This window comes from Heterocephalus glaber, unplaced genomic scaffold, assembly GCF_053883595.1.
Source record: "Heterocephalus glaber isolate CG9 unplaced genomic scaffold, H.glaber_assembly_v1.0 deba00001066, whole genome shotgun sequence".
NCBI lineage: Eukaryota > Metazoa > Chordata > Mammalia > Rodentia > Bathyergidae > Heterocephalus > Heterocephalus glaber.
Window position 1 is genome coordinate 863818 of NW_028258186.1, and position 26213 is coordinate 890030.

At 50.6% G+C, this 26213-nt stretch overlaps 1 protein-coding gene across 10 annotated transcripts in view; it reads right to left on the reverse strand.

The window, feature by feature from the left end:
• Cd99l2 (CD99 molecule like 2) overlaps positions 1 to 26213 on the reverse strand; it is a 75942-nt gene that overhangs the window by 2365 nt on the left and 47364 nt on the right. For 3 of the 10 annotated variants that reach the window (XM_013069030.3, XM_087209775.1, XM_004874125.4), the window contains exons 3-9: positions 26142 to 26213; positions 25964 to 26047; positions 14584 to 14646; positions 3622 to 3660; positions 3200 to 3319; positions 1390 to 1407; positions 468 to 533 (exon numbers count right to left, since the gene is read on the reverse strand). In XM_013069030.3, coding sequence (XP_012924484.2) covers positions 468 to 533; positions 1390 to 1407; positions 3200 to 3319; positions 3622 to 3660; positions 14584 to 14646; positions 25964 to 26047; positions 26142 to 26213 — 462 coding nt within the window. The remainder of the gene's footprint in view (positions 1 to 467; positions 534 to 1389; positions 1408 to 3199; positions 3320 to 3621; positions 3661 to 14583; positions 14647 to 25963; positions 26048 to 26141) is intronic. The other 7 variants (XM_087209777.1, XM_021251653.2, XM_004874126.4 and 4 more) reach the window with 3 other exon arrangements.

Consider the following 26213-nt stretch of genomic DNA (forward strand, 5'->3'; position numbering starts at 1 on the left):
TTAGCATCCAACAGATTGCACATACTGGGAGAATATGCACTGCTGATCTTTCTGAGTCTGGCTTATTCTTCTCAACATGACAATCTCCAGAGCCACCATTTTCCTGCACGTGACAGGATGCACTCTTCCTTCATGCCTGAGCAGTATTCCATGGGGTGTCTAAACCACAGTTTCTTTATCCGGTCACCAGTGCTGGGCACTTGGTTGGTTCTGTATCTTGGCTATTAGGAATTGTGTATAAATCTGCCAGAGTAGCACCCATGCATGCGTACAGGCAATACACACTCTGGAGAAACTTGGGAAGAAATAAAACAGTGAGGGAAGAAAAGGGGCGGGCGAGAGGCAGGGGCGGGAGGCATTCCTGGCATTCTCTGTCCCAGCACCTGGGATGTGCCCACTGCTGCTCTACAGTGGAGGCAGAGGCTGGGCCACACCAGAGCCCTGAGCCAGGGGTGCCTGTTGCTCACCTTGCGGCTCCTCGCTCACCACAGACTCCAGGTTCTCCCCCTTCACGTAGTCCGCGTTTAGCCCCTCTGCAAGGGTGAGGACAGAGTCAGTGGCAGGCACAGGGCCAGCAGAGCCTGCTACCCTGACCCCTGTGCCCAGGCCACTTGGGGTCCCTGATCATAGTCAAGCTGTCCTGGTACCGCTCTGCCCAGGGGTCACACCACTGTCACCGAAAGTAACAATGTCATGTGTCAAAGGGCACTGTCGCCCCACCCCTGTACAACAGCTGTGCCATGTCAAGATGGTAGCTCCCCCCAGCAGATGGGATGAGAGGGGACCTGTGGCGTGGGGCTGGGGAGGAACAGGCAGTGACAATGGAGGCAGGCAGGGAGGGGCAGATGGCGATGGAGTCACCATGGAAACACCTGCATCCTCTTGTCCACGAGTGGCCTGCCTGGCAGCACCACACAGGGCCAAGGGGCTTCTCCTGGTGGCAGGGGCCACCCCCTCCCTGGGCTCGCAGGGCCCAGGGCTGGGCGACAGCCGCTCCAGTCTGGCAGTGACCAAGGACAATCTGGGCCTCGCTGAAGCGCCCTCCTCGCCCCAGCCACGGCCGTCACCCACTCAGGGACCCGGAGACGCCCAGCCCAGCTGCTGCTCCAGGAGGGCCACGGGCTGTGTCTCCGCCCTGGGTCGGCCCGCTGGGCACCGGCACAGTCACTGTGCCATCCAGGCCGCAGGGCCCCGCTTGCCCCGGTAGCTGCTGGCGCCCACACCCACACACCGTCCCGACCCGCCACTCTGGGGGCAAGCTCCGGAGGGAGACGGTCACAGCCAGGATGAGCGTGCTGGGGAGGGCGGCGGGAGCGATGGGAGCGGAGCGGCGGGATGTGGGGTCTGAGGCCAAAGGGAGGGGGACCGCGAGAGCGTGTCGCGCGTTACCTTGACCTTCTGCTGCGTCTGAAGGCAAGACACGGAGCTTAGAACCCAGGGGGCCCGGCCGGCGACAGCGCTCCCGGGCTTTGTGAGCGCGCTGACCCTGGCACCGAGGGCCCCTGACGCGCGGGCCACTCGGAGTTAGCACAGGCCGCAGGCACCCGAGAGTCACGGCGACGGGGCGGTCCTCGCCCGCCATCCCCGGGGTCCTCCCTGGTCTGCACGCACCGGCGCAGAAACTGGGGATCAGGCTGTCCCCGCGTCTTCCCAGGCTAGCCACCACTGACGCCCCTGGGACCCTCCTCATCCCGGCCGGGGTTCGGTGCCAGGGTCGTGGGGCACACGGAGCACAAGGTCCCCGAGGACTCAGCACGCCCGAGGAGGCAGGGGTTGGGGTGCGGCGCAGGCGGCAGGGGGCGCTGAGGCCGCGCGCAGAAGCTGGCGGAAGTCTTGGGCGGGGGCGGGGCGGGGCTGGGCCGGGCCAGGGAGGCGAGAAGCCCTGGGGCCAGGGAGGAAGCCGTGGGACCCAGCAGGGAGGCAGGGGCGTGGCTAAAGGGGAGACATCGGGGATGCGGGCAGGGGGCGTAGGGGCAGGGTCCCTGGGAGCCGGCTGGCACCCCGCCACCCCTGCTAGCTGCCACCTGTTTACCGCGGGAGTCGGTGTGGCAAAAGCCCACCTCACCCCGGCCAGGCGCCCGCAGAGGTCCACGGGTCAATCGGGGTGTCCGCTCCCCGCCCCAGCCCAGATCTCGTTTGTCACGTGATCTGTGCAGGGCAGGGGGTCAGATGAGGGCCCTGTCTGTCCAGCTGGCGCCCCCTCAGCCACCTGCCACCCTGGGCCTGCAAGACGGAGGGCCACGGCCTGGACCGGCTTGTGGCTGCTGTAGGCCTTGGCGCCTTCCTCTCCATGACCGCCCATTCTGCCCTTGTGGGGACACTGCACATGCCCCTCCGCCACGCAGGGTCGAGGCACAACTGGGAGGTGGCTCGGTCAGGCTCTCCCAGACCTGGCTGGCAGTGGGGCCAGGTGCCACCCTGGCCTCAGGGGCAGGAAGCCCTGTGGCTCAGGAAGCCAAGCAGAGGCTGAAGCAACAGAGCCACACAGAGCCACTGGAAGCCAGGGCAGCAAGAAAGGCAGCTCCCCGAGAGCAAGGGCAGGCAGGATGGACAGTGGCCCTGGGGACCCTTTGCTGGCAGATGCGGACCTCGAGACAGAGGTGCTTCTTTCATGTGGCAGCCACAGGAACCTGGGACAACTGTGCATTGGGGCAGACTTCTGGGGCAACCCCAGAGGCTTAGATTAGGGGACTTTCCGGATGGCCAGGGCCAGGCCCAGGGCAGCAGGACCTCTTCTGAGACAGGGTCTCACTACGCTGGCCTTGACCTCATGGTGACCCTCCTGGCTCAGCCTCCCCAGCAAGCACTGGGACACCACGCCCAGCAATTTTCCCACCACTTTGCTGCTCACTCTGGCCACAGCCTAAAGCCCGGCAGGTGGTCGGGGGGGGGGCGAAAGGAAGGCAGCGCAAGTCTGCTCCTGCAGTCCTGCTCCTTAGGCTGGTTCCTGACTCCCCGGAACTTAAACTATAGGCTCAAGGGGAAGAGAGGCCCTGGCTTTCGGGACAAGGAGTTGCTGAGCAGAGTCCCCAGTGGTCTTCTCCCCTTTCGGTGAGATCAGAGGCCACAGGGACATCTCAGTGTCCTCCTGGTCTATAGTCACTGAGCCCTGTCCCCACATGGCCTCTAGTAGCCAGGGCCGGGAAGGTCAGGGTGGCCTGGCCCAGTGCCCAGCTGCCCTCCTCCCGAGGGCACTCACGCTGGATGCTGAAGCAGAACTTCTTCTGCTGGTAGGAGATGTAGCTTGACACGGCGCCGATGAGAGCCATGGCCAGGGCGCTGGCCACGCCGGCGATGGTGCCCGTCTCCGCAGACATGCCTGGCCCGGGAGGACGGGTGTGGGTTCAGGCCCAGGACCAGACTGCTTGGAAGTCTGCCTCCCCCGCCCATACCCATCCTCGGGACAGGCAACACCGCCCCTCGGGGCTGCCAAGTGCCTCCAGTCTCCGGGAGAGGCTTCCTCTTTGAGAAGCACAAAGGCAGACACAACGGTGCTGTCCCATCTGCGACAGGCTCCCCGAAAGGCCGCCTGGCCCCCCATCCCTGTGGCCTCCGCCGCTGGCCTCGGGACTGCGGGGACCATGCTCCTCTCAACAGCAAGCTCACTGCGTGGACACCCACCGGCTCCAGGGTCGTCACTGCCACCATAGCCACCATCACCTGGAGGGGACAAAAGCACTTGGTACCCGCTGGGACCCCAGACTAGCCAGTTCAGGGCCCAGCGAAGCAGGCAGCAGACTTCTGCCAGATTGCAACAAGGGCCTGCTTTCGGTTTTTCTTATTGTTTTGCTTTGCTTTTTTGAGCCAGCGTCTCACTATGTAGTTCAGGCTGGCCTGGAACTCACAGAGACTCCTCCTGCCTCAGCCTCCTGAGCGCTGGGATGACAGGCATGCGCCACCACACTGGGCTACAAGTCCTGCTTTCTTGTGCCTACTGCCGGTGTCAGGCTGCTTACTTCTGGGCCGTGGGAAGGGCCCTTGTTCGGCTGAGGCAGGAGTGTCACCGGTTCTCGCCCAGTGTGGGCAACTCGGCAACTCAGCAACTCAGCAACGCTCTGGCTCAAACTTTTTAGAACATTCTGGATATGTAGCTCAGTGTGAAGGCCCTGGGTTCAGTCCTTAGCACCACACACACACACTAAAAAGAGTCGCGAAGAGAAAGTGAGGTTTCTTTTGTTCCCACCTGGGGCCGATGCCTTGCCTTCAAAGCACTGCAGAGCTCCTGATGGCTGGCAAGGAAAGCTGGCCAAAGCAGAGCTGGAAGGGGACACTGCCTGGAGGTGCCCGCTGTCAGGGCAGGGATGCATCCCTGGGGCTCCTCTGCGAGGTGTTTCATCACTAGATTTCCAAGGTTGGACTCCAAGTGACCCATGCTCTGCTTTCTTAACCTCTGGGCAAAAGGCAGCTGGATGTCCCCAGGTCTCCACTCTGACCAACATGTGGCTCCAAGGGTCCCCAGTAACTGGGACGGTGGACTGGATTCTCCCAGCCTATGGGCAAGGGGTCCAGTGCAGCCGGAGAATGGTGGGAGGAAAGAAGCCCTCCTTCGGTCTGATGTCACGGGCTGACCAGCCGTCGGCCAAGGCCATGGCTTGTCCCTGTTCAGCTGCCCAGTGCTGCTCTTTCTTTCCCCATAGGATGCACATGGCCGAGTGACAAGTCACTGGCCTCAAATGAGGCCATCCCATGCAGTACCACCCTGGGAAATGAGCTCCCATGAGAAAGAAAATGAATGAAGCCCAAAAGCACAAGAAGACATTTCAGGACATGTATATTACAACTGTAAATGCGATCCTAAAGCCACGAACCCCAAATGGAAAAGACTGTTAACAGAAGCCAAGCTTCAGCAGGATAAAGCACAAGCTACAAAAGAAAAAAAAGGATAAATTGAGTTTTGTCAAAGTTAAAAACTTCTGCGTTTCAAAGGACAGCATCAGGAAAGTGAAATGCCGACCCACAGAAGGGGGAAAGTGCTGGCAAATGACCTCTCTGCTGAGGGACTAGTGTTGAGAAAACGAAAGCTTTCTGGGTGGGAGAGGGAAGAACAAGGAATGACGATGTGCGAGAGGAATGGGAGCACTGGGCACCGCACACATGCCCGGGTACAGAGAGGGGAAAAGGCGAAGACAAAGGGCCTGAAGGCCAGAGAGACACATGCAGAGGCGCCAGGCTGTCATCAGAGAAAGGCGATGGAGAGCGAAGTGCCGCAGAGGGAGCAGAGAGGCAGCGCGGAAAGGAGAGGAAAAGCTGCTGCCGGGGACTCTGCGGGACAGTCTGGTGGCCCCTCACTCGCCACGGTGGACATGCTACAGTTTGGATGTGTTTGCGGGCGGAGCCCCTCGGAGGGGCTTAGGGCCCACGAGGGCTGGGCTTCATGGGAAGAGGGACAGAGACGGGAGGCAGCTCGACTGTGGTACCCTCTGTCATGCCCTGGCCCAGCCGGGCAGGGCACCGAGCAGGCCTGGCCCCACACCCGAGGACTTCGTGAAGCCCATTCTTTACAAACATTCAATCTGAAAACAGGCCGGGCCGCAGACGACCAACAACGGCCGCATATACAGCTGCACACGACTGTCCTTAGCAGCCCCATTCGTAAATGCTAGAAAGTGGAAACAAAGGTAAAACGAACCCTGACCAATCAGAATATGCCGAGCATCTAAGAAGACACGGAGAAAGCATTTTGCCTCCTTTGGATTCGAAGAGATCTGTGAAGATCACAGAATGATGGCCCCAGAGGAGGTGGGGGACCCTGCACTCTCATCTGCCGGCCGGGAATCTCTGGCCTTGCACCTGGGACACGCTGGTGTTTGTCAGCGCATCACGCACGGCAGAGCTAGGAGGTAGGTCTAGTAGAGAAAGGCCGGTGGGAGTGTGGAGCGCACTCTCCAGCCACTGAAAATGTTCAAGGTATGACTGAATAAAACCTGGTTTTAAAAGGATAGCATACTCTTTTTATTTCTTAAAAGACAACTACGAATATAAAAGGGTCTTTAGTTGCACTATCGTGGTTGCCTCAATGTCCTGAATCGATTTTAAAACATTTCCCTTCCATGGGGCCAGGTCTGCTGAATCAGGAGGACATTTTCTGTTTGTCTCGTTTTTTTTTTTTTTGGTACCGGGGATCGAACTTGGGACCTTATGCTTGCGAAGCAGGCAGCAGAACCACTGAGCTAAATCCCCGGCCCAGGAGGACAGTTTTAAAAGCCCGCCTTCCCATGTGTGACCCTGGGCCACAACATTCACCGAATTTTTTATCGCACCTTGTAAAGACAGGAAGGACTCTAGAGCTGCTGCAGAAAAGGGGAAGAGTGATGCAGAAGTAAACGAGTGGGAATTCACGGAAATGTGTCTTTTACTGTAATAATTTTTTTAAATGTTAACATTCACTGTGTTGTTTCATCACCCCTGTATGGCTCTGCATAGAAAAAGTACCCCAGGAACATACTCCAGAGTGTTACTGGTGACTCTTCTTAGGCAGTGAAGCAATGAACATGCAAGATCTGTCCACTTCGCCTTCCCCCAGGAGGTGGCCCTGGCTCTGTACCGCAGCTGCCTTTAGAGTGCACACTCTGTGCCAAGGACCCTGCTGTGACCACAGTACCGGCACAACCACTGGGGCTGCCCCTAGCAGGCCCGGGGCAAGGGGACTCTGCAGCTATGGCAACCACCACTTCATAGGAACCGGTAGCCATGGTGAGCACCATCACTATAGAAACTCGGTGGGCCCAGGGAGAGGTGTGTCCCACAGTGCACGGTGAGATCTGACGGCCACCAGGAAATGTGACCAGATTGGGCACTGTGAGGGTGGGTGGTGGATGGGAGAGCAGCCCCATGTTCCGGCTCCTCCGCTCCAGGCTTCGCTGTCAAGGGGTGACGCTGTGGCACGAGGCCTTCGTCACCCACAGCTGCTGGGCTCGGCTCTCCAGCCTCAGTGAACTTCTCTCCTTTGTTAGTCACCCAGGCTCAGGGACGCTGGCAGAGAACAGAACCGGAGTGCGGCATTGTGCGTCAGCCTGAGCGAGGACATGCCAGGCCCTTGGCAGCTCAAGCACAAAGGCAGCCACGCACGCAGCGCCCACCTCTGACGACAGTGCGTCTGGCACATCGAGTTGCCAAGGACACAGACGTCGTTGTTGTCGTTGATAGCAGAAGTGCTGGGGGACATTTGGAAGTGTTCTGGACTCCCCACCAGACCTAGCTAAGGCTCTCAGATATTTTAAGGATGTGTTTTCATTAGCTTAAAGAAAAGTGGCAGGAGAAACACAAAATAAAAGTACATTTTAAAAAAAAAGGAGAGGGAAAAACTTGCTTCAAATGACCCACAGTTACCAAGTCAAACCGAGCTAAAAAGGGAGGCCAAGACACAGCTGCCGGGGCCAGCTCCATCCCTCGGGGTGACAGGTGACAGTCTACAGGGACCCGGCCCCTACTCTTCTGTCCTGGGGGAAAGCCCACACGCACTGGTCTATCTGTGCTCCAGGCTGCGGGGACCAAGCGGGGAGGCCAGGGGACCATGAACCAAGGGTCTGTTCCTCTTCCTTTCATGCTGTGATGCTGTGGAGAACAGAGAAGTCGCATCCCTTACTCTAAAGGCACCACTGTCACCAGACAGCCCTCAGGGTCCAGTGTCCCAATGCCCACCTCCAGGCACATCACATCGGGGCTTCCAACATCGGAACTTGGGGGCACATTGAGCCCATCACAGAAAGGGATCGTGACAATAAATGGAAGTGTTTTCCAAGACTCCGTAAGGAGAACGAATAAAGAAAACGTTAGCCATCAATACGATGAAACAGTATGCAGTCAGAAAAAGGAAAGAAATGCTGACTTCTGCTAAAACATGGATGAAGCTCGAGGACACTGTGTTGAGCAGAATAAGCCAATACTGAAAGGCTGAGCCTGCATGACTCCACTTCTGTAAGGTTCCCAGGGCAGCCACATGCTCACGCATAGGAGGCACAGAAGAAATGACCAGAGGCTGGAGGAGAGGTAGAAACAGAGAATGGCTGCTGCAGAGAGAGCAACGGAGACAGGAGGGAGGGGTGGATGAAGGGAGTGCATCCCAGGGCAGGACCTTGGGGCCTCAGCTGGTCCCCGCCCCTGTGCTCTGCGTCCTCCCCGGCACCGTCTCAGCCTCAGAGCACACGGCCATCGACGGAATCCTTCCCAACCACGAGCCAGACAGACCAGTCCTCCCCTTAGGTTGTGCCGTCTCGTTCTGTCACAAAGACGAAAAGCTGACTAAGCCAGGGGAGGTGAAAAAGTCGATGTGAATATGGCTTAAAATGGTTAAAATGAGCTGGCTGTGGTGGTGCACACCTGTCATCTCAGTACTCTGCAAGGCTGACGCAGGAAGGTCTCAAGTTCAAGCCCAGCCTGGGCAACTCAGCAAGACTCTGTCTCAAAACAAAAGAAGAAGAAGAAGAAGAGGAGGAGGAAGAGGAGGAGCAGCAGCAACAACAATGACAACAACAAAGTGCTGGATGTAGGTCAGTGTGAAAGCCCCGGGTTCAATCCCCAGTACCTGCCTCCCACACACACAAAAGGTTAAAATGGTAAATTTTATGTTATGCATTTTACCCCAATGTTTTAAATGTAAAAAAGGGGGGTTTTGACATTCAAAGTTTTTTAAAGCCTAACAGTGAACCTCGGGGGCCTGGAAGACGTTGGAAGATGGGAGGCCCAAGCAGAGCTCGGGCCCGAAGCCTACGAGAGAACTCTCCTTTGTGGTATCACAAGAGAAACCAAGAGCTGAAAATCCCCAGACAGGCGCGGTCGGCTCAGACAGACCCTGGGCCGCACCATGGGGACCAGCACCCACAGGGCTGCCAGCCAGCCAGCCTCCTCCTGCCCGCTCACGCTCTGCCTGCTGGACGGAACATCCCCAGCGGGCCTGTGCGTGTGGCCTGGACGCGCCGGCAGGGTGTCAGGTCTGTTCGCTTCTCGCCTCAGCGTCTAAGTGCCCTGTGCTCTCGGCTCTGGCAGTAAACATATGTTCCAGGTGACACTGTCGTTTTCAAAAGCTTTTTTTCTGATGAAGAAAAATGAAGCCTAACATGGTGGCACACACCTGTTATCCCAGTACCCGGGAAGCTGAGGCAGGAGGATCGCTATGAATTCCAGGCCAGCGTGGGCTGCACACTGGGTTCGAGACCAGCCTGACCTACACAGTGAGACCCCATCTCAAAAATTAACACCGAAGCAAAGACAAGCAAGGCAGCGTTTCCGTGCAGAAGCCCTCAGTAGTAACAGACAAGGGATGTGTAACCAAGAGGACCTGTTGTGCAGGCAGCTGAATCCGAGGCAGGAGGTGGTAACCAGGGACACTGCTGAGACCTTGAGGGAAGCAAGCGAAAGAGTGCATCCCTGGCATCCAGGCCCCGAGCCCTGGCTGGAAGAACCTCGGTGCCAGAGGCTCAGGAAGTGCCAGAGGAAGCAAGGGAGGTGAAACATCTGGCCAGGGTAGAGAAGTGCAGAGGGCCCCAGGCAGACCCCAAGAAGCAGGGACTCTACAGAACAGGAAGCTGCTGCAGCGGAAAAGGGGAAGCAGCACCAGAGCACCCCCAGTCCGGCAATTGGTTCTCTGCCTCAGCCTCCTGAGTGCTGGGGTGACTAGTGTGCACCACCTCACCTGGCAATTTATCAGCATTCAGACCCCCAGGCCAGTGAGGGTGATCTGGGGTTGCTCCAGGTTCTCTGGCAGCAGAGAAGAGACGCGTGCGTTGCTGTGGCTGTCCTAGCATGGCCAGCCCTGTGCTTGGAGCCCGCACCTCCTGGCCACCACCTGACCGCCTCTGCACAGCAACCAGGTTTGAGCTGGTCCACCATCTGCTCACTGTCACACTGCCGAGACGTGGCAGACTTGTGTCCTCGATGGTTCCCGAGGCTGCACAGAAGCAGCTCGGAGCAGAGACCAGGCCGGAGGTTCGGGAACAACCCCCGTACGGCGCAAAAGGGCCTGGCTTGAGCAGGAGTACAGAGGAAGACTCAAGATAGGAGGGAAAACCAGGTGTCCAAGGTGAACTCGGGAGACCGAGGCAGGAGGATTATGAGTTCAAAGCCAGCCTGGGCAAGCTAGCACCTTGTCTGAAAAGCAAACAAACAAACAAACACAGATGCCAGGTGTGTTGGAGCATGCCTGTCATCCCAGCACTTGGGAGGCTGAGGCAGGAGGATCTCTGGGATTCCAGGCCAGCCTGGGCTACACAGTGAGTTCATGGTCAGCCAGGACTCAACAGCGAGACCCTGTCTCAGAAAATCAAAACCAACCAAACAAACAAAAACAGAGAGGAAAAGATGGAAGGAGAAAGGCCTCCTGGCAGGAGGGAGAGAGCCATTCCTAAGCTCAAGCTTGCTACGGCGTTCAGGCCCAGGCTGCTGTCACCTCCCTCCCCCAGGCCTCTTAGCAGACCGCTCACCAGCAACTGCAACCAGCTGCAGATCCCAAAGGGGACCTGCTTGCTCAGGGCACTGTCCTTAACATGGCGATCTAGGTGACAAGCCACCCACCAGTCACCTAGCTAGAGAGCTCGTTGGGGTGAGACGACCACAGGCAGCTGAGTAAGCCAGGGCAAGGAGGTGGCGCTGGATGAAGGGGGCACAGGGCCGAACAGAGCAGGAGAGATCCATACCCCCACTCCCACCCTTAAGGCACTGCTTTCCTACAGGGACCCGGGAGCCAGCAAACTGCGGGGCAGCTTGGCTCACACCCACGGAAATGAGCTTGAGGCGGAGCAGAGTCTTAAATGGAGGGGCTAGAACCCTACCGTTCCTCAAGACCCAGGACAACACCCTGATGCCCTTGGTGTTGCTATACGTGGCGGCAGAACCTATAGAAAAAAACTGATACACTCAACTCTAAAAATTAATTCTCGTTTTGCAAACATCCCTGTGTAGGGAGGAGAAAGACAAGCCACAGGATGGGAGAAAATGTTTTCAAGAGCAGACCTGATAAGGAACTGATAAAAGTCAACAGAAGGAATACAGATAACCCCAAATTTCAAACGGGGGAAACAAAACAGTATGAACAGACTCCACCAGGGAATGTAAGATAAGAAAATAAAAAAATGTGTTGGGGAGGCTGGTCAGTGATAGAGCACTGGCCCAGCATGTGCGAGGCCTTACACTCAATTCCCAGCACCATGCACGCACACGTGCATGCACACACATGCACACATACAGCTCAACATAATTTCTCATTAAGGAAATGCAAGTGTAAACAACAGCGAGATACTACTACACATCTCTTAGAAAGTCTAAAATTTTTTAAAGCTGACAATACCAGTCGCTCCCAAAGATGTGGAACAATGGGAACTGCCATCCTTCCGGGGGTGTGAGATGGTATAGCTGCTGCAGAAGACAGCACGACAGCTGGCACCGATATGATCCAGTGATCCCACACCTTAGTATTCACCTAAGTGAGCCGTGACAGCGTGTACAGAAACCTGTGTGGAAATGTTTCTAAATGCTTGCAGCAGCTTTGTTCATGTTTACCGAGGCAGCCTTCAGCAAGTGCGTGGAACTTCTGTACACAGGACACTACTTAGTGACAAAATAGAGCTGAGAAGCCATTGGGAAGGTTTCAATATATGGCCCTGGGGAAGGCGGAGGCATGGAGACAGCAAACAGATCAATCACTGCACAGAGAGAAGACACACTGGGCTTCAGGGAGCCGCTGTGTCCTTCCCTTTGGCAAAACCCACAGCATGGCATATCACAGAGCGGACCTTACTGTCTACGAGCAAGGGGACACAAGAAAACCCTGCCAGGGGAGTGGGGACACCCCAGAAGGAGCACAAAGTGACAAATGAGTCGGACTCCACTGTAAAGGCGTGGCATCGCCGGACGGAACGGGCGGGAGAGGCCGAGATGGTGGAGGTAACCAGGGAGAGCAAGGGGCTCCAGCTGGGAACACTGCTGCCCCGGAAGCTGGGTGCTGGGATGGGCTGCCAGCTGTGACTGGGAGGTGGGGTCGGGGTCAGGCCCTCACCAGAGCCAACACGGGGAGCCCACTGCCTCTCCTGCCTTCCACACGAGGGTAGCCAAGGGCCGGCGGGAAGATGGCCCGCTAGGCACCTAGAGCTGCACGCTGCCACCGAATGGGCAGTGGAGTGTGGGGAGCACACAGCTGGTCCCGCCACCCCCGCCTGCCACCATGCTCGGAAACGCGAGCGCCACGGAGCTGTGAACGCGCTCACATCTCGGCTTCCAATGCCTTCCCCGTCCACTGGCAGAGAGGGATGCACTGGCCTGGACACACGAGCCAGAGTCCCCCGGGCAGGGCAGGGCAGGGCAGGGTGGCAGGGAACAAGGCAGTGAGTGAGGAGGGAAGAATGTCAGGAGAAGGTGATCAGCAAAGTCACAGGATTCCCGGGGACCACAGTGGGGAGGCGAAGCCAACACGGGGGTGAAACAGAACGGGCTCAAGTTCCTGACCCCAGCCGAGGGCCGGCCAAAGGGTAAAACTGGTGGGAGAAAGCGGGACAATCCCAGCCAGGCAGCAGGAGGGAGGGAAGGGTGTCACAGGAGGGTGCTGCCCACCGTCAGGGAAAGCACTGTCCCCCAGCCGACATACGGAACAACTCCACATACTATTTCAGAAACACACCGAAAGTACTGCTGAGGCCATGGCCTCAAGACCCGAAGCAGGGAATACACCCATAGGGCTCTTTTTCTGCCGACATGTGGACCGCCTGTAAATGCGAGGCCTTCCCTTGCATTCTGTTAGAGGAGTGCACCTCAGGGTCCTGTCCTGGACGGATCCCAACCAGGTCTCAGCCTCTCACTTGTCCTTTCGCCAGGATGCCAGGATCTTCTGCTGCTGACACCCACAATGGCAGAGGCCGTAACTGTAGCTAACAACTGACTATTCTTTACAAGACGGGTTCCAACGTGAGCCCAGTTAAAGACATTCCTAGCTCTTCGGCTTTGTTGGAACAAGTCCTGTCGTGAAGAAAAGCCCGACACATCCTTCAGACCTTCAGCCTGGCCTCAGCTCCCATCTGGAAATGCCATTTGCCACCCAGGAGTAACTGGCTAACTTGCTGGCTTTGCCCTTTAAATGCTCTGTGTTCTCCTGACACCATGAGTCTCATTTCGAGGCTCACAGGGCTTTTTCCTAGAGATGGCACTGCGCGGGAAGGAGTTTCGAAGGACAGGTTCCACACTGCCCCCTTTGATCGGGAGAGAACACTGGTCCTGCATATAAGGCACCCAGCTCGCTCTCGAAAGGAGCAGCCTTCGGGGTTTCAGGTGACACCCAGGTTAGGGCCCAAGTTATGACCACAGCTTACATCCACGTGTGTGACTGCAACAGGCACAAGTTCCAGCCACAAGTCCCAACACTGAGTGTCTGGCTAGTAACCCTCACCATCCTCGGCGTCAGATCTGACGCATACTACAATGAAGAGGTTCCAGTCACTGGTAGTTTGGGGATGGAACCATTCAGCCCCTTGACCGTGCACACGTGATGATATTTCATAGGTTTTCATGAACACACAGACGTACAAGGGCATGCCAAGCGTGACAGACTGTGTGAGGGCTGTAGTGACCTCCTGGTACGGTGCTGTCAGCTTCCGGGTGGACAGCGTGCTGAGTACACAGGACGCAATCCGCAGGGCAGCTAGGCTGAAGGCACACACAAACTCTCCTGAACTATCTTTACAGCCTGTTTTGAGTCCTACACCATGAGGTCCAATCAGAAAATATGGTGAATGGCTAATTTTTAAAAAAATGTATTATATTCAAAGACACATTGCCGTGAATCCCCTCAGGACCCCCCCTCACTTTGAACACACTCATCCCATCATTCTTGCCACTTGCTGCAGCAGCTTTTGAGTCCTCTTTCTTGAGTGTCTTTAGTTGCACTGTCCTGGCTGCCTCCATATCCTGAATCGATTCAAAACATCTGCATTTCATGGTCATTTCGACTTTGGGGGGAAGAGCGAAAAGTCACACGGTGCCAGATCTGATAAATAAGGTGGACAAGGACACAGCGTCATGTTTTTGTGAGCTGCCTTTCTGTTGGATGGTGCTCGGCAGCAGCATCCCCCCTATTTCTGAGCACACTTTAAAAAGACTCTCACGAAAGAGGACTCCAGCGCTGCTTCAGGAAGTGGCGAGAACGATGGGATGAGTGTGTTCAAAGCAGCAGCTGGAGTGTGGAGTGCCACTGAGGGGGATCAATGGCAATGTGTCTTTGCAATAAATTTTTAAAAATGTAAACAATCACCCTATATTTTGATCACACCTCGCATTTCAAAATACAAAGGTATTTTAAAAGCCATCTTAAACAAACGTCTGTCACAACACGTCACTCTCCCGTCTGCACGAGAGACAGGCTCTAGTCATGCAGACTCTGCAGGCATGGAACGCCACCCAGGTGGCTCGCTGGCCTGGGGAGAGCTGGGACGTGTGTGGCTTGGCCAAGGTGGCTGCATGGCCTACACAGTTCCACACAAGGAACCCGTGACTTCCACACTGGGGCGCCTGGTGACTTCCTCCATTTCCCAGTGGCTTGGAGAGAATGGCTCAGTTCACCTCTGTAACCAGAAGACGCATAATGGGACAAATCAGCACTCCTACCTTTATTTTTATCAGGTCTGTAGCCACCGCCTACTATTTCTTCAAGATCTTTGTCTGAAAATCCTAGAAAAAATAATATATGCGTATCAATGACAAAAACACATCAGCCATGCATCAGTATGGGTTAATGTTGCCCAGCATTCACAGACAGAATCGCCAGTTCTGCCAAAGGGTACCCTCGAGGCACGAAGAACACAGCTGGGTGGGAGGATCCGCTCAGCACCGCAAGGCCCCAACCTCCATGCTCAGAATAGGAAAGAAACCAGTTCCTTGCTGGAGGTGGAGGGTGCCGGAGGCTGTCTCCTGTCAGTGTCACTGGTGCTGGACACATCCACCCCTTCAGTGGGGGTGGCACCGTTAGGCACATGAAGCCAAGGGTGCTGGCTACTGGGGAGGCTGCAGCAGGAGGGTTACAAGTGCAAGCCCAGCCCGGGCAATTTAGTAAGACCATAGCCCAAAATAAAGATCTGTGATGTAGTTTAATGCAAATTGCCCTGGCCTCAATTCCCAGTACCCACAAAAAATAAAGAAAAAACATACATTGATCAAAAAGAAAGTTATTGTGGGGAGTCCTCCCTTCATCAAATGACTCCTTTAAAAGCAAGTTTTGGCTTTCCCTAAACTCAGACACCAGAAGCAAAGAGTGAGTCTCTTTCTCCCCCCACCCCCACCCTGGTCTGTCTGTCTGTCTCGCTCTCTCCTGCTGGTTCTGAAGAAGCTAGGCTGAAAGGAAATGTACTTTGCCAACAACCAGATGAACTCAGAAGAGAACCCGACCTCGGATGAGCCCCGAAGCCCTGGTCAACACCTTGACTGCAATGTAAATCTCAGCAGCCTACCTGCAAGACAGAGGAAGCAGTCAGAGGGCAAGTGAGTGCTGTCTTACTTCTGGGAGCTTCTGGTGACTTTTCAATGCAGTAACTGCAAACTCACAGAGGAGTCTGGCAGAAGAGTTCGGGGTTCTAGGAGGTGAGATGGAAAGTATTTCCAGGCACAGTGGGCCGAGGAGTGTGCTCCTTGGGTCAGTAGGGTCGGGAGGGCTTTCCAACAGGGTTGTAGGTGCTCATGTGTGTGACTGCACTAGTGATTAAAAAAAGGGCGAGCGCCAAACCTATGTATACGGAGTCAAAAACCTCACGTAGACACTCCCATGCCTTACTTTACACATTAACTGACATCAACTAACAGTCTTTTGCCTACATTTAAGTTTTTAATTATTGAGCAGCACATTAGAGGAACTCTTTGCTAAATGGGACTAGTTTATAACTATCATGTAAGTATTAGCAAGAAGAAATTAGATTTCATAAAACAAGGGAGCAGGTTTTGTTAGTTCAGGGAGTCTAAAGACAGAATTCATGCATGCTAAGTGTTAACTTAATAGGGAATTGGATGGAATCTGGTTTCAGTTGAATTGTTAATTATGTAGAGAAGTTTTAAAATGAGTTGATATGTAATTACTTTGCAGGTGCTAGGGGAAAAATTAGGACCCTATAAAATAAGAAGTAGAACTTACTAGTTCAGCAAGCTTAGGGATCTTTAAAGATTTTTTTATCTCTAAAATTCAAGTCAGCTAGGTGAAAAGTTGGTTTTAGTTAAATTTTTAATTGGGTTCAATCTCATCAATTGTACAGGGTGTGCCTCTTGGGGGTTTGGCAAGAGTAAATCGATACATATATTACGCATGGTTTGCTTACATGAAATAAATTATGTAATGGGTTCATTTAAGACTGGAAAACGGAGGTAGGGAGTTTCCGGAAATCATTCATAGTGAGTTATGGATGTGTGCATGTCATGTGTATAGGTGCAGTTAGTACCTTAGGGTTTTTATGTAATATTCAATATAGGTCCAGGTACAAGTTAACTGACTGCCACCATACCTTGACAGCTATGCTGAAACATAGTGTTCCCCCAAATTAAAAAACACCCAACTCATGACCCCACAGTTACGTGTGATGGAGGGTCAATCGGTCATTAGTCCATTGAGGTGTCTTATTTAAGGGGAACATGCAGTCATCTTAGGTTGAATGGCCCTGATGTAAGAACCAGATGCCAAGTACAGTTTCAGGAGCGAAACCTCCACAGGCTTGGGCTGGGGGCAAGAAGAGGGACACTTCCCTGGCAGGTTGCTGGTTTCACAGAGATGGGAGATTAAGGAACCAAAATTGGAGGCTATATGCATGTTGACGAGGATTGGTCTGACTGTGTGTGCTATGTACCATCAGTGGCATTATGTCCTACATAATACTAATGAAAGAAATGTACTTAAGAATATGCGTATGGTCAGTAACTGAGATGCGAACTAGAGAATTAAATGGGTACATCTTACAGAACAGTTTTATGTACATGATTACAGGCATGGGGTAAATGTCTTGATGTTGGTTAAACACACATTTCATGGACAATAAAACATTTAATATTTAGTACATCATGGATGAGGAAAGAAGCAGAATGCACAATATACACAGGGTGTGAGAAGATATGGTAAAAATAAAGTATTATTTTCTCAATGTTATATAACACTTAACACTGGCCGGCCATCTGAAAGAGGGAGGGTCAGGGAATGGGTTGAGCAGAACTGCACCTTTGGGTGCTGATGGGAGTTCTGGGCTGCTCCCTTGATTTCCCCCAGGACAGTGGTTCCTCTTTCTCATTTACAAGACCAGAGTAATTAGCTCATTCAGAGACAACTCTTCATTTGAGGTACTTATTTCTAACAAACTTGCTAATGGTATATGAATTAGAATAATGGGGCTGGGGGTTTAGCTCAGTGGTTCTGCCGCCTGCCTCACAAGCGCAAGGATCCGAGTTTGATCCCCGGTACCAAAAAAAAAAAAAAAAGAATTAGAATAATGAAGAAATAGTAGATGCTATTTGTCCAATACTGGTGAAGGAGTGTTAACTGGTTGGCCTCTGACTCGTTTAAGCGTAATATTTGCTACTAGGATTCAAAACAGGCACTTGCTTAGTGGGCAGATTCTTATGCCTCATTGTTTATATGAGTGGACTACAGGGCTAACAGCTAGACTCAGGACTGAAATACCACGGCTAATATGTCTCCAAGTTTACTGGGGAGTGATCATAGGACTGTGTGTGTAAATAAAAATACCATTCTGCTTTAACAGGGGCAGTGTTTGGAGGTTTGTGGGTGTACAGTGATCTGGGTCACCTAGAAAGTCAGGGGAGAATAGGTCTAGTATTAGTAGTGCTAGATTTATGAACAGAAAACCTAGGGTATCTTTCATTGGGTGGTAGTGGTGGAATGGAATTTTGTCAGGCCGAATTTATTTATACCAGATGGGTTACTTGATGGAGAAAGAGTAGGTGAATTATTACAAGAGCTACAATGAACAGTAGGATAAAGTGGAATGCAAAACATTATGTTACAGGTGCTTCATCAGCTGAGAATGTGCCTCAGATTCATTCTACCAGGTTAGTTCCCATGTAGGGGACAGCTGATAGTAGATTAGTAGTAACTGTTGCCCCTCGAAATGCTATTTGTCTTCATGGTAGGACATAACCTATAAATGCTGCAGTTGTAAGTGAAAACAGCAGTAGAAGTCCAACAATTCAGGTTTTCAGGAAAGCGGAGGAGCTGTAATAAAGGCATCATCCACATCCAGAAACAGACAAAAATACTGACATTGTTTGCGTGGGGACAACAGATGATTCAGCCATGGTCCGCATCTAGGCAATGAAGCAGATGAGAGAGGTAGTCGTGCCTGCTGTGTAGCGTTTGGCCAGGAATAGTCCACTGATAATTTGTAAGACCAGGCTGAGATGTTTGATGGGGCAGGCAAGTCAATGAATGAATGGTTGACAATTTCAATTAGGGCATGAGTTTTTTGAATGTTGGTCATTAATATTGCTATAGTTGAAATGCAATGACGATTTTTTAATGTTGTTTGTCATGGTTAAATTCCTTGTGGGAATTATTATTATTATATTCATTGTGCTCTTATTAAGTACTTTATTATGACAAATTTTATAAGTTTTTCTTCAAAACCTTTGCCTATTTATGATGGACTGGGTTCAATTTTAAGTGGTAGGGTCGGATGTGTTATTGTATTAAAGTCTGGTGAATCTCCCTTGGGTTCAATAGTATTTTCATTTATTTAGAGTGGTATTACTGGTGTTAGATTATGCTACCATGATAGCTACAGTGAAGTATCCTAAGGCTTGGGGTTCTAGTGTGGTTATTTGAAGTATGTTGTTATTAGGTTTTTTAATGGGATTGTTGGTGGGTTTTGTGATTTAAGAGTATGATGAGTTGGAAATTACCACTGAATTCAACAGTCTAGGAGATTGAGTAATTTACAATGAGGGAGGAGTTGATTTTCTTCACGAAGATGCTGTAGGGTGGCTGCTATGTATAGTTATGGTTGCTGATTAGCTGGCTGATCATTACTTGTAGGTGTTTTCTTGCAATTGAGATTACTCATGGAAATTAAATTACTAGAAATAATGGCAGGATTACAGAGACAACAAATGAAAGGAAATATAGCTTAAGGAAATAAAGTTTATAGCTTTTTGGCCTGGGGTGATAGTTGAGGCAATTATTTGAGTGTTAGAGGTATGGGGGGGCTATTTTTCACCCAGATTAAGCCTACAAGAGTGGATGCTATGTTTTGACTAGTTGATAAGTTTTTATTTAGGTGGTGAATAGTTAGCGGGAAACGTCCTAAGAGGTTACAGAAATTTGGAGTTTTTGAGGAGAATACTTTTTAGGTTGGCAGTCATTAGGTTTAATTCTACTGTGAGGGCAAACCCTAGAATAGTTAGGACAAGTGCAGATAATTTAAGGTAAAGTGGTATGGTTACTTGAGGAATGTTTATAGAATGATGTTATTGGAGATAAAGTAATCTGCAAAAATCCTGCCGACCATGAGGCCTTTTTTTGGCCTTTTTTGTCTAGATGTCCCCCAAAGCCTCATGCAGTTTTAGGCGGGGCTTTTTCAGAGGTGGCTGGATCTAGAGAGTGGGACTGATTCATGGCACAATGCTGGGAGTAGGGGCACTAGGATTAAGGGTGTGGGTGCTGCCCACCCTAAGTATAAATAAGATAAAGGGGGCAGGAAGACGCTGTTAAGGTTCCCTTGCTTGCTTTTGCTGTCTTCTGCCACCATGAACTGCTGCCTGCCTGCCATGGACTGTTTCTCCTCTGTGATGTCCCTCTGTCCTGCCACCCAGCCTTGGAGCCAGCTGACTATGGGCTGAAACCTGTACAAACTGTGAGCTAAATAAACCTTTCCTCCTTTAACTTTGGGTGTTGGGTATTTTGTGTCAGCAAGGAGAGAAAAATAACTGAGCATTTGATTGAGTTCGTCAGAAGGGGATTATCTTTGCAAAGCGGGGTTGTAGAAGGGCATGAAGAGGATGCATGCGCTACACATATGGAGCTGGAGGGGAGGTGGTCTTGGTTCCAGACACGGTTTCAATTCCATGGTGAGGCCCTTGGAGCAGAAGCCTGTAAGCAAAGCCTGTGTGTGACTGTAAGTGCTAGCCTGCCAGTCGGCAGACGCCAAGGTCAAAGCCATCATTTCCAGTCGGCTCCTAGTTTTCAGATGTCTTGTTGCTCACTGAGAGTGTAATACAGTAATGGGTCCAGGGCACAGCAACGGGATGTAGATGTGTAGAAATGCCAGATGTGGCCGGTTAATGCCAGTGGTAACCAGTGTTAGCCCTAGTTGGCTAGAGGTGGAAAATATGTGAGTTTTTCACTATCACTTTGTGTCAGAGTGCAAACAGCTATAGAGAGTATAGCAACAGCCTCCAAGAATATCATTATTGCTTGAACATTATTTTGTATCGATGGGTAGAAGTGAGTTAACAAACACACACTGCTGCTGAGGGAAGTTGGGTGGAGATCAAATTGAGCTGATTAACGGGCGGAGCCTGGCTCATGATGTGGAGTATTTGCTGAAGATCCTATGTGTTAAAATACACTGGGAACTGTGGCATAGACAGAAGGAATCTGGTATCTCCGATGTGCTTATGTAGAACTGCTTGTAGAGCTGCAGTATTATCATCGGTGTGGCTATGCCATCAACCATTGAGTAGGAATGATGAGATTCCTGTACTCTCTGACCCAGTAAAAAGTTGAAGTAAATTTTGGGGGTTACAGCAATCAGTACTGTGATGAGAAATATTAGTAGGTACTGAAAGTTTGATTCAGTGCCTGGGTCTGAATACATATAGCATAAAGAAACTTGATCGATCACGTAACATTTGGTGCTATAGACATAAATGAAATTGAAAAATAATCTAGTTTGAAACTCCAATTTGGGTGGAGAGCTTGGATTGTTATTCAGTGCCAATTGGAGAGAAATTATTTCCTGGCCCGGGTGTATAAATGGCAGTGTGGGAATTAGGCTAAGTAAGAAAGCACAGAGGACTGAGGATTTATCATAGCAGCAATAAGGACTGTTTTGTGTAAATGTCTTATACAGGTTGCACTTGGTGTAGTAAGAGTAAGAAGTGATAAGACAAATAAGGAAGAAAATGGCTTTATTACTTTTATTTGGAGTTGCACCCGTTTTTTGGTTCCTAAAACCAACAGATTGCTTCTATCCTTTCAAAGTTAAGAAAGCCTTGTTATTAGATATGGCAGCACAGAGTAAGCAGTTCAGTAAATAAGGAGGGTTTAGCTTCTCTTACTAGGCTCATAAACTCCTGCTTTAAACTATATAGACAGTATAGAAATCCTAAGATGATTTTAGCATTTAGAGGTAGGGTCGGAGGGGGAAAGATGCAAGGGCACCGAGGCACTCTCTGGTGTGAAGGGTGGGACGTCACTGGCATGTGACACTTCTTCACTGCTATAACTGGGCTGCAGAGTGGATATACACTGGGATGAGTGTGCCAAATACTGGGAGAGGGCCTGCAAGGTTAGATCAAGAGAATGAACTCTCCGGCAAATCGCTGGGGCTAAAGCTCAAACTCGCCATCATGCTGCTGTCGGGGGAACAGTACAGTTTGCCTATGGGAGACAGTTGGGCAAAATAACATGGACAATGTGAAGCTGGGGGCAACAGTCAGGGCCAAACTTCATGGGGTCTGGCTGGGAAGCACTGGGATTGTTGATGCCATCTGACTTCCTGTTGGGCAAGCAGTCAGTGACCTGAGGGCTATTTGTCATGATGATGCCTCGTAATGATAGTCTAGGAAATGTACGCACACATACCGATTCCTCAAGATGAATCGCAAACATATACAATGAAAACAGAATTAGAAAGGAATGGGGACGCTATGAGACCTGTTAGTGGGTCTAGCATCACACCATAGCCCCCGTGTGTGAGTAAGCTGCTCGGGCTACACATGCAGCACTTGGTGCCTTACATGTGCTTTTTTTTTTGGTACCAGGGATGGAACTCAGGACCTTGCGCTTGCAAGGCAGGCAGCAGCACCACTGAGCTAAATCCCTGGCCCCTACATGTGCTTTTGGTAATCACAGGAGGAGACCATATAATAGTATTATAACTACAAAAACTATAGTGCATGCTACTCTCAGGAGATTATTGGATCAGAGCTGGGTGTGGTGGTGTGCATGTCTAATCCTACCACTCAGGAGGCTGAGGCAGGAGGATCACACTGAGTTTGAGGCCAGCCTGAACTACACAGTGAGACCCTGTCTCAGGACCCTCCCCCCCTCAAAAAAAGATTATTGGATTCAGGAAGTTGGTAATACTGACATTTGATAATGAATAAGTAAAAAATTTAGTGATGTTTGTATTCTAGACATAGATTAAAACTGTGTTTATTACTATTCTCTTTGATTCCCTCGTCTTGAGATAATGATTGAGTTGGGTTGAAGTGTAAAGCGACCAGTAGTGAGATGTGCCATTCTCCTATCTGTCTGGCTCCTTGTATAGATGACCCGGACTTCATTACTCGGGGAGGAGTCAATTGTTGGTGTTAGAAAAGGGCAGAGGAGAATGTTAGTGAGAAGTTAGTTATTATTGTAGATTGATTTAGACAAGGAGGCTAGGCTCATTAGTAGGCCGTGCCGATTGGTGTTGATTCAGATTAGAGTTTTAGGAGGATGCTGTAGCCAGAATTAGCACACCTGTTGGGAGAATTTTTAGCACTGTAGGAGACTGAAGTTTTGCGCGCAGTCTAAATCATACGTGTTGGAGACTATGACTAGTAGCGCTAAGCCCACAGCAGCCCCACAAGCTGCAGATACCATCAGAATAACTGGTCCTAGAAATAGTAGGTGTAGGGTAGATTCAGAATTGTAATAGCCCTGAGAATATATATAGACAGCGCTATCCCTTCTAGGCACAGCAGGGAGGGCTCTGTAAATTTGTATGCTCAGGAGAGATGCAATATCAGCTATAATGATCTTTAAGTAGATTGAGGGCATTTTGGTAATTACAAGGAAAGTCCTAATGTAATGAGTCAAAAATCATTTGTTTTAGCTCAAACTAATTACCATATTGTACTCTCTTTAGTCCTTTCAGGAGCCATTCATGGGCTAGGCCTAGGACTAAAATAAAGATTAGGACCAGGACTCCAGTTGAATTAGGGTCATACTGTTTGTTTGGGATGCTTATGGGAGAAGGAGGAGGATGGCAATTTCTAGCTCAAACAGCAAGAAAGTAATGGCTACAAGGAAGAATTTTATAGAGAATGCAAGGCGGGCTGATTCTAAGGGATGAAGCTGCAGTGAGTGGGCTTGGTTTTTCCATATCCAGTAAAGGCTCGGGCTGGCAGTATAGCACACTGGCAGAGCATGTGCATGGCGTGCGTGAGGCCCTGGGTTCAATCCCCAGTGCCACCAACATCACCACCACCACCACCATCTCAAACGCTGGTATAGTAAAGGCTTGAGGTAGTCAGAACACAGTGGTAATGAATAGAGTGGCTAACATGGTATTGCTCAGTAGAGTAAAGGACATGCTTATTGCTTTCCTTTGGATTGTACTGAACTGACCACAAGTCAACTGAACTACTTACTACTAAGGTAAGAAGACGCTCATCAATAAATTGAGACACAGAGTAGTACTTGTACAATGTCAATGAAGTGTCAGTATCAGGCAGCTAGCTGCTTCAGATCCAAAGTGATGATTAGATGTGAAATGGAAATTTAATTGATGCAGAAGCCAAATGTTTCAGGATATTCTGAGGCTTGGAGAAGAGTAAAATAAACTCCAAATAGGATTGAAAAGAAGGGCTTGAATTATGTGTTTTCTGTTCCCCTCTGTCCAACTGTGGTGAGCCCAGGTAGTGGATCCTCCTGAAGCTAAGAGGACCAATGTATTCAGTAGCGAGGCTTCTAGGGGGTGAGGTGGGTCAATGCCTATAAGTGGTCAGCATGGCCCTAGCTCGGGCATAGGGGGTGGACTTGAGGGCTAGATCAGAAAGAGCCCCCAAAAGACACAGCAAATAAGATTATTCTGTATCAAAGGCCTTCTGGGACAATTAGCATATAGTGGCCTTGGAAAATTCTTTCTTATACTACATCTCATCATCACTGACATACTGTTAATAGGTCTGTTAATGACCCTAGAAGAACTGGGGTGTTTGAGTTCAAATGAAACTGTATTACTTATGCTGGTGTAAGCAGGGGGTCCAAAACTGCCCGTTAGTAGCCAGAGCCTTGGGTTAACTTGTGGCATGTGTGTGTCTGGTGGGTCATTAGGAGTTAATGAAGTGAATACATCTGCCTGGATTAGGGCAACAGCAAATTCTACAACTCTTAGAAGAACCAGGATGATAAATGGAATTAAAGGAGTGTTGGTAAGACGCATGTATCCCCTGTGATAAGGTGTACTGAATGTCTGGCAGTAATGCTGGCTGTAAGTGGAATGGCTGGAGGTACAGACTGGCTACACAGGCTAACAGTTTCAATAATTACTAGTACTGGAGTAAGTAAAATGGGTATTCCTTGAGGTAAGAACTGCGCTAATGATGACTCGGTCTTTGTGAGACCTAGTAAGTGGTACCCCTGCCCATATGGGGCTGCTATGCCTGAATTTACTGATAGCACATAAATAAAACACAGGAGATTAGTATTAGGGATCAAGTCTGTCCTTTCATGTTATGTATTATTATCCTTTAAGTAGAAGTTGAACTAGTTATTGTTGGTGAGAAATACGTCAATCATTGACTAGATGGTGAGGAGAAGGGAATAGAATGTAGGGGAATAAAATGATTAGGAGAACAAAAGGTAATCCTGTTATTGTGGGGCAATGAAAGTCAAATTTTTGTCCATTTTATTTCTCAAGGAGCTTCATGTTTTACTGTTTCAAAATTTTGGGTTGGTGGATTTAGGGAATAAGCGTGTATTGAAATTTTAATTGAAGGGGCAAAAATAGACCAGATTTTATAATATACTTTAATCAGAACAATAAATCACAGCTCAACAGAGACGTAAATATGAGAATCCAGCTATCTCCTACCAAGCCAAATACTATGAGAATTAGCAAAAATGAAAAATAATGCCACTCTTCTCACTAAATTGTTTTTGTTTTGCCATGCCCAATCATTTCTCATAAAAATATGCTATTTCTATTAGTGTATGGGTTTAGTGTTATTCATTTTAGATTTCAGATTTAAGTTTTCAGATGATAAATACTGATAGGCATAACCCACATGAGCTAAAGCTCTTGACATCTTCAATAATTTAGGGAGTCCTAATGTTACCGACTCCAGGTCTGGGAGCACATCCCATGGAAAACCAATGTCTAAGAGACAGTAGTCTGGGGAGAGATGAAGGCTTTATTTGGTGGTCAAAGCTTAGAAAACAGAGATCCCTGCTCACGAATCGGCTTCTCCGGGGAGTTGTAGGTTACAGATGTAGAAGAGGGAGAATGAGGGAGGGAGACAAGTTGCTCTTAGCTCGCGTCATGGCCACTGGCGGCTGCCTTTAGCCTCAAAGTGGGAAGAGAGAGCCTAGGTGCGTCTCAGTCAAGTTAACCCTATATTATTATTCTGGATGAGACACTGTCAGAAGATCAGCAGGCCTGTATGTGGAGCTGAAAGGATCGGACCCAAAGGCTAAGGCAGCAGAGGAGACAGACACAATATGTAGGCAGAGAGGCCACACCTTCCATCCTACCCCAGCACCCATTGGACATCTGCAGACCCACATGAAGAGTCAGTGTCTGCAGCAAAAGCAGCCTTCCAGGCCCTGAAGAGTAACCTAGGCAACGGTAACCACCGTAACCCACATGGCAGAGGTGTCATCTACAGCCAAGCTACTGAGAGACTAACTGTGTGACCTCCAAAATCAGTGAGTTTTAAGTCAACAAAGAGCAAGTGAGACTAGATGGGCTTATTTAGGATTTCCCCCTGGCAATACAAAGAGCAGAAAACGCAAGCAACACTGTTTTAGGGTCCTCCACCAGGCCCAGAGTGCTTCTGAGCAGCCAGGACTCACCTTCTCCTGCTGCACTGGGCTTCTTTGGGCCATCATCTCGGTCATTTCCATCATCCAAACCATCAGCCAAGTTAAAGTCATCGACTTCCAGGGGAAACAAACAAAGAAACAGTCAGTGCATCCCACTACAAGGAGGGAACACAGGAGCCCCTCGGCCTGGCCCCAAAGTGGTGCCTACCTGCAGGATTTGCGGGGGCCTTGGCTGCCCCTGGCCTCCTGGTTGTGGTGGTGATGTGGTGCTCCCATTGCT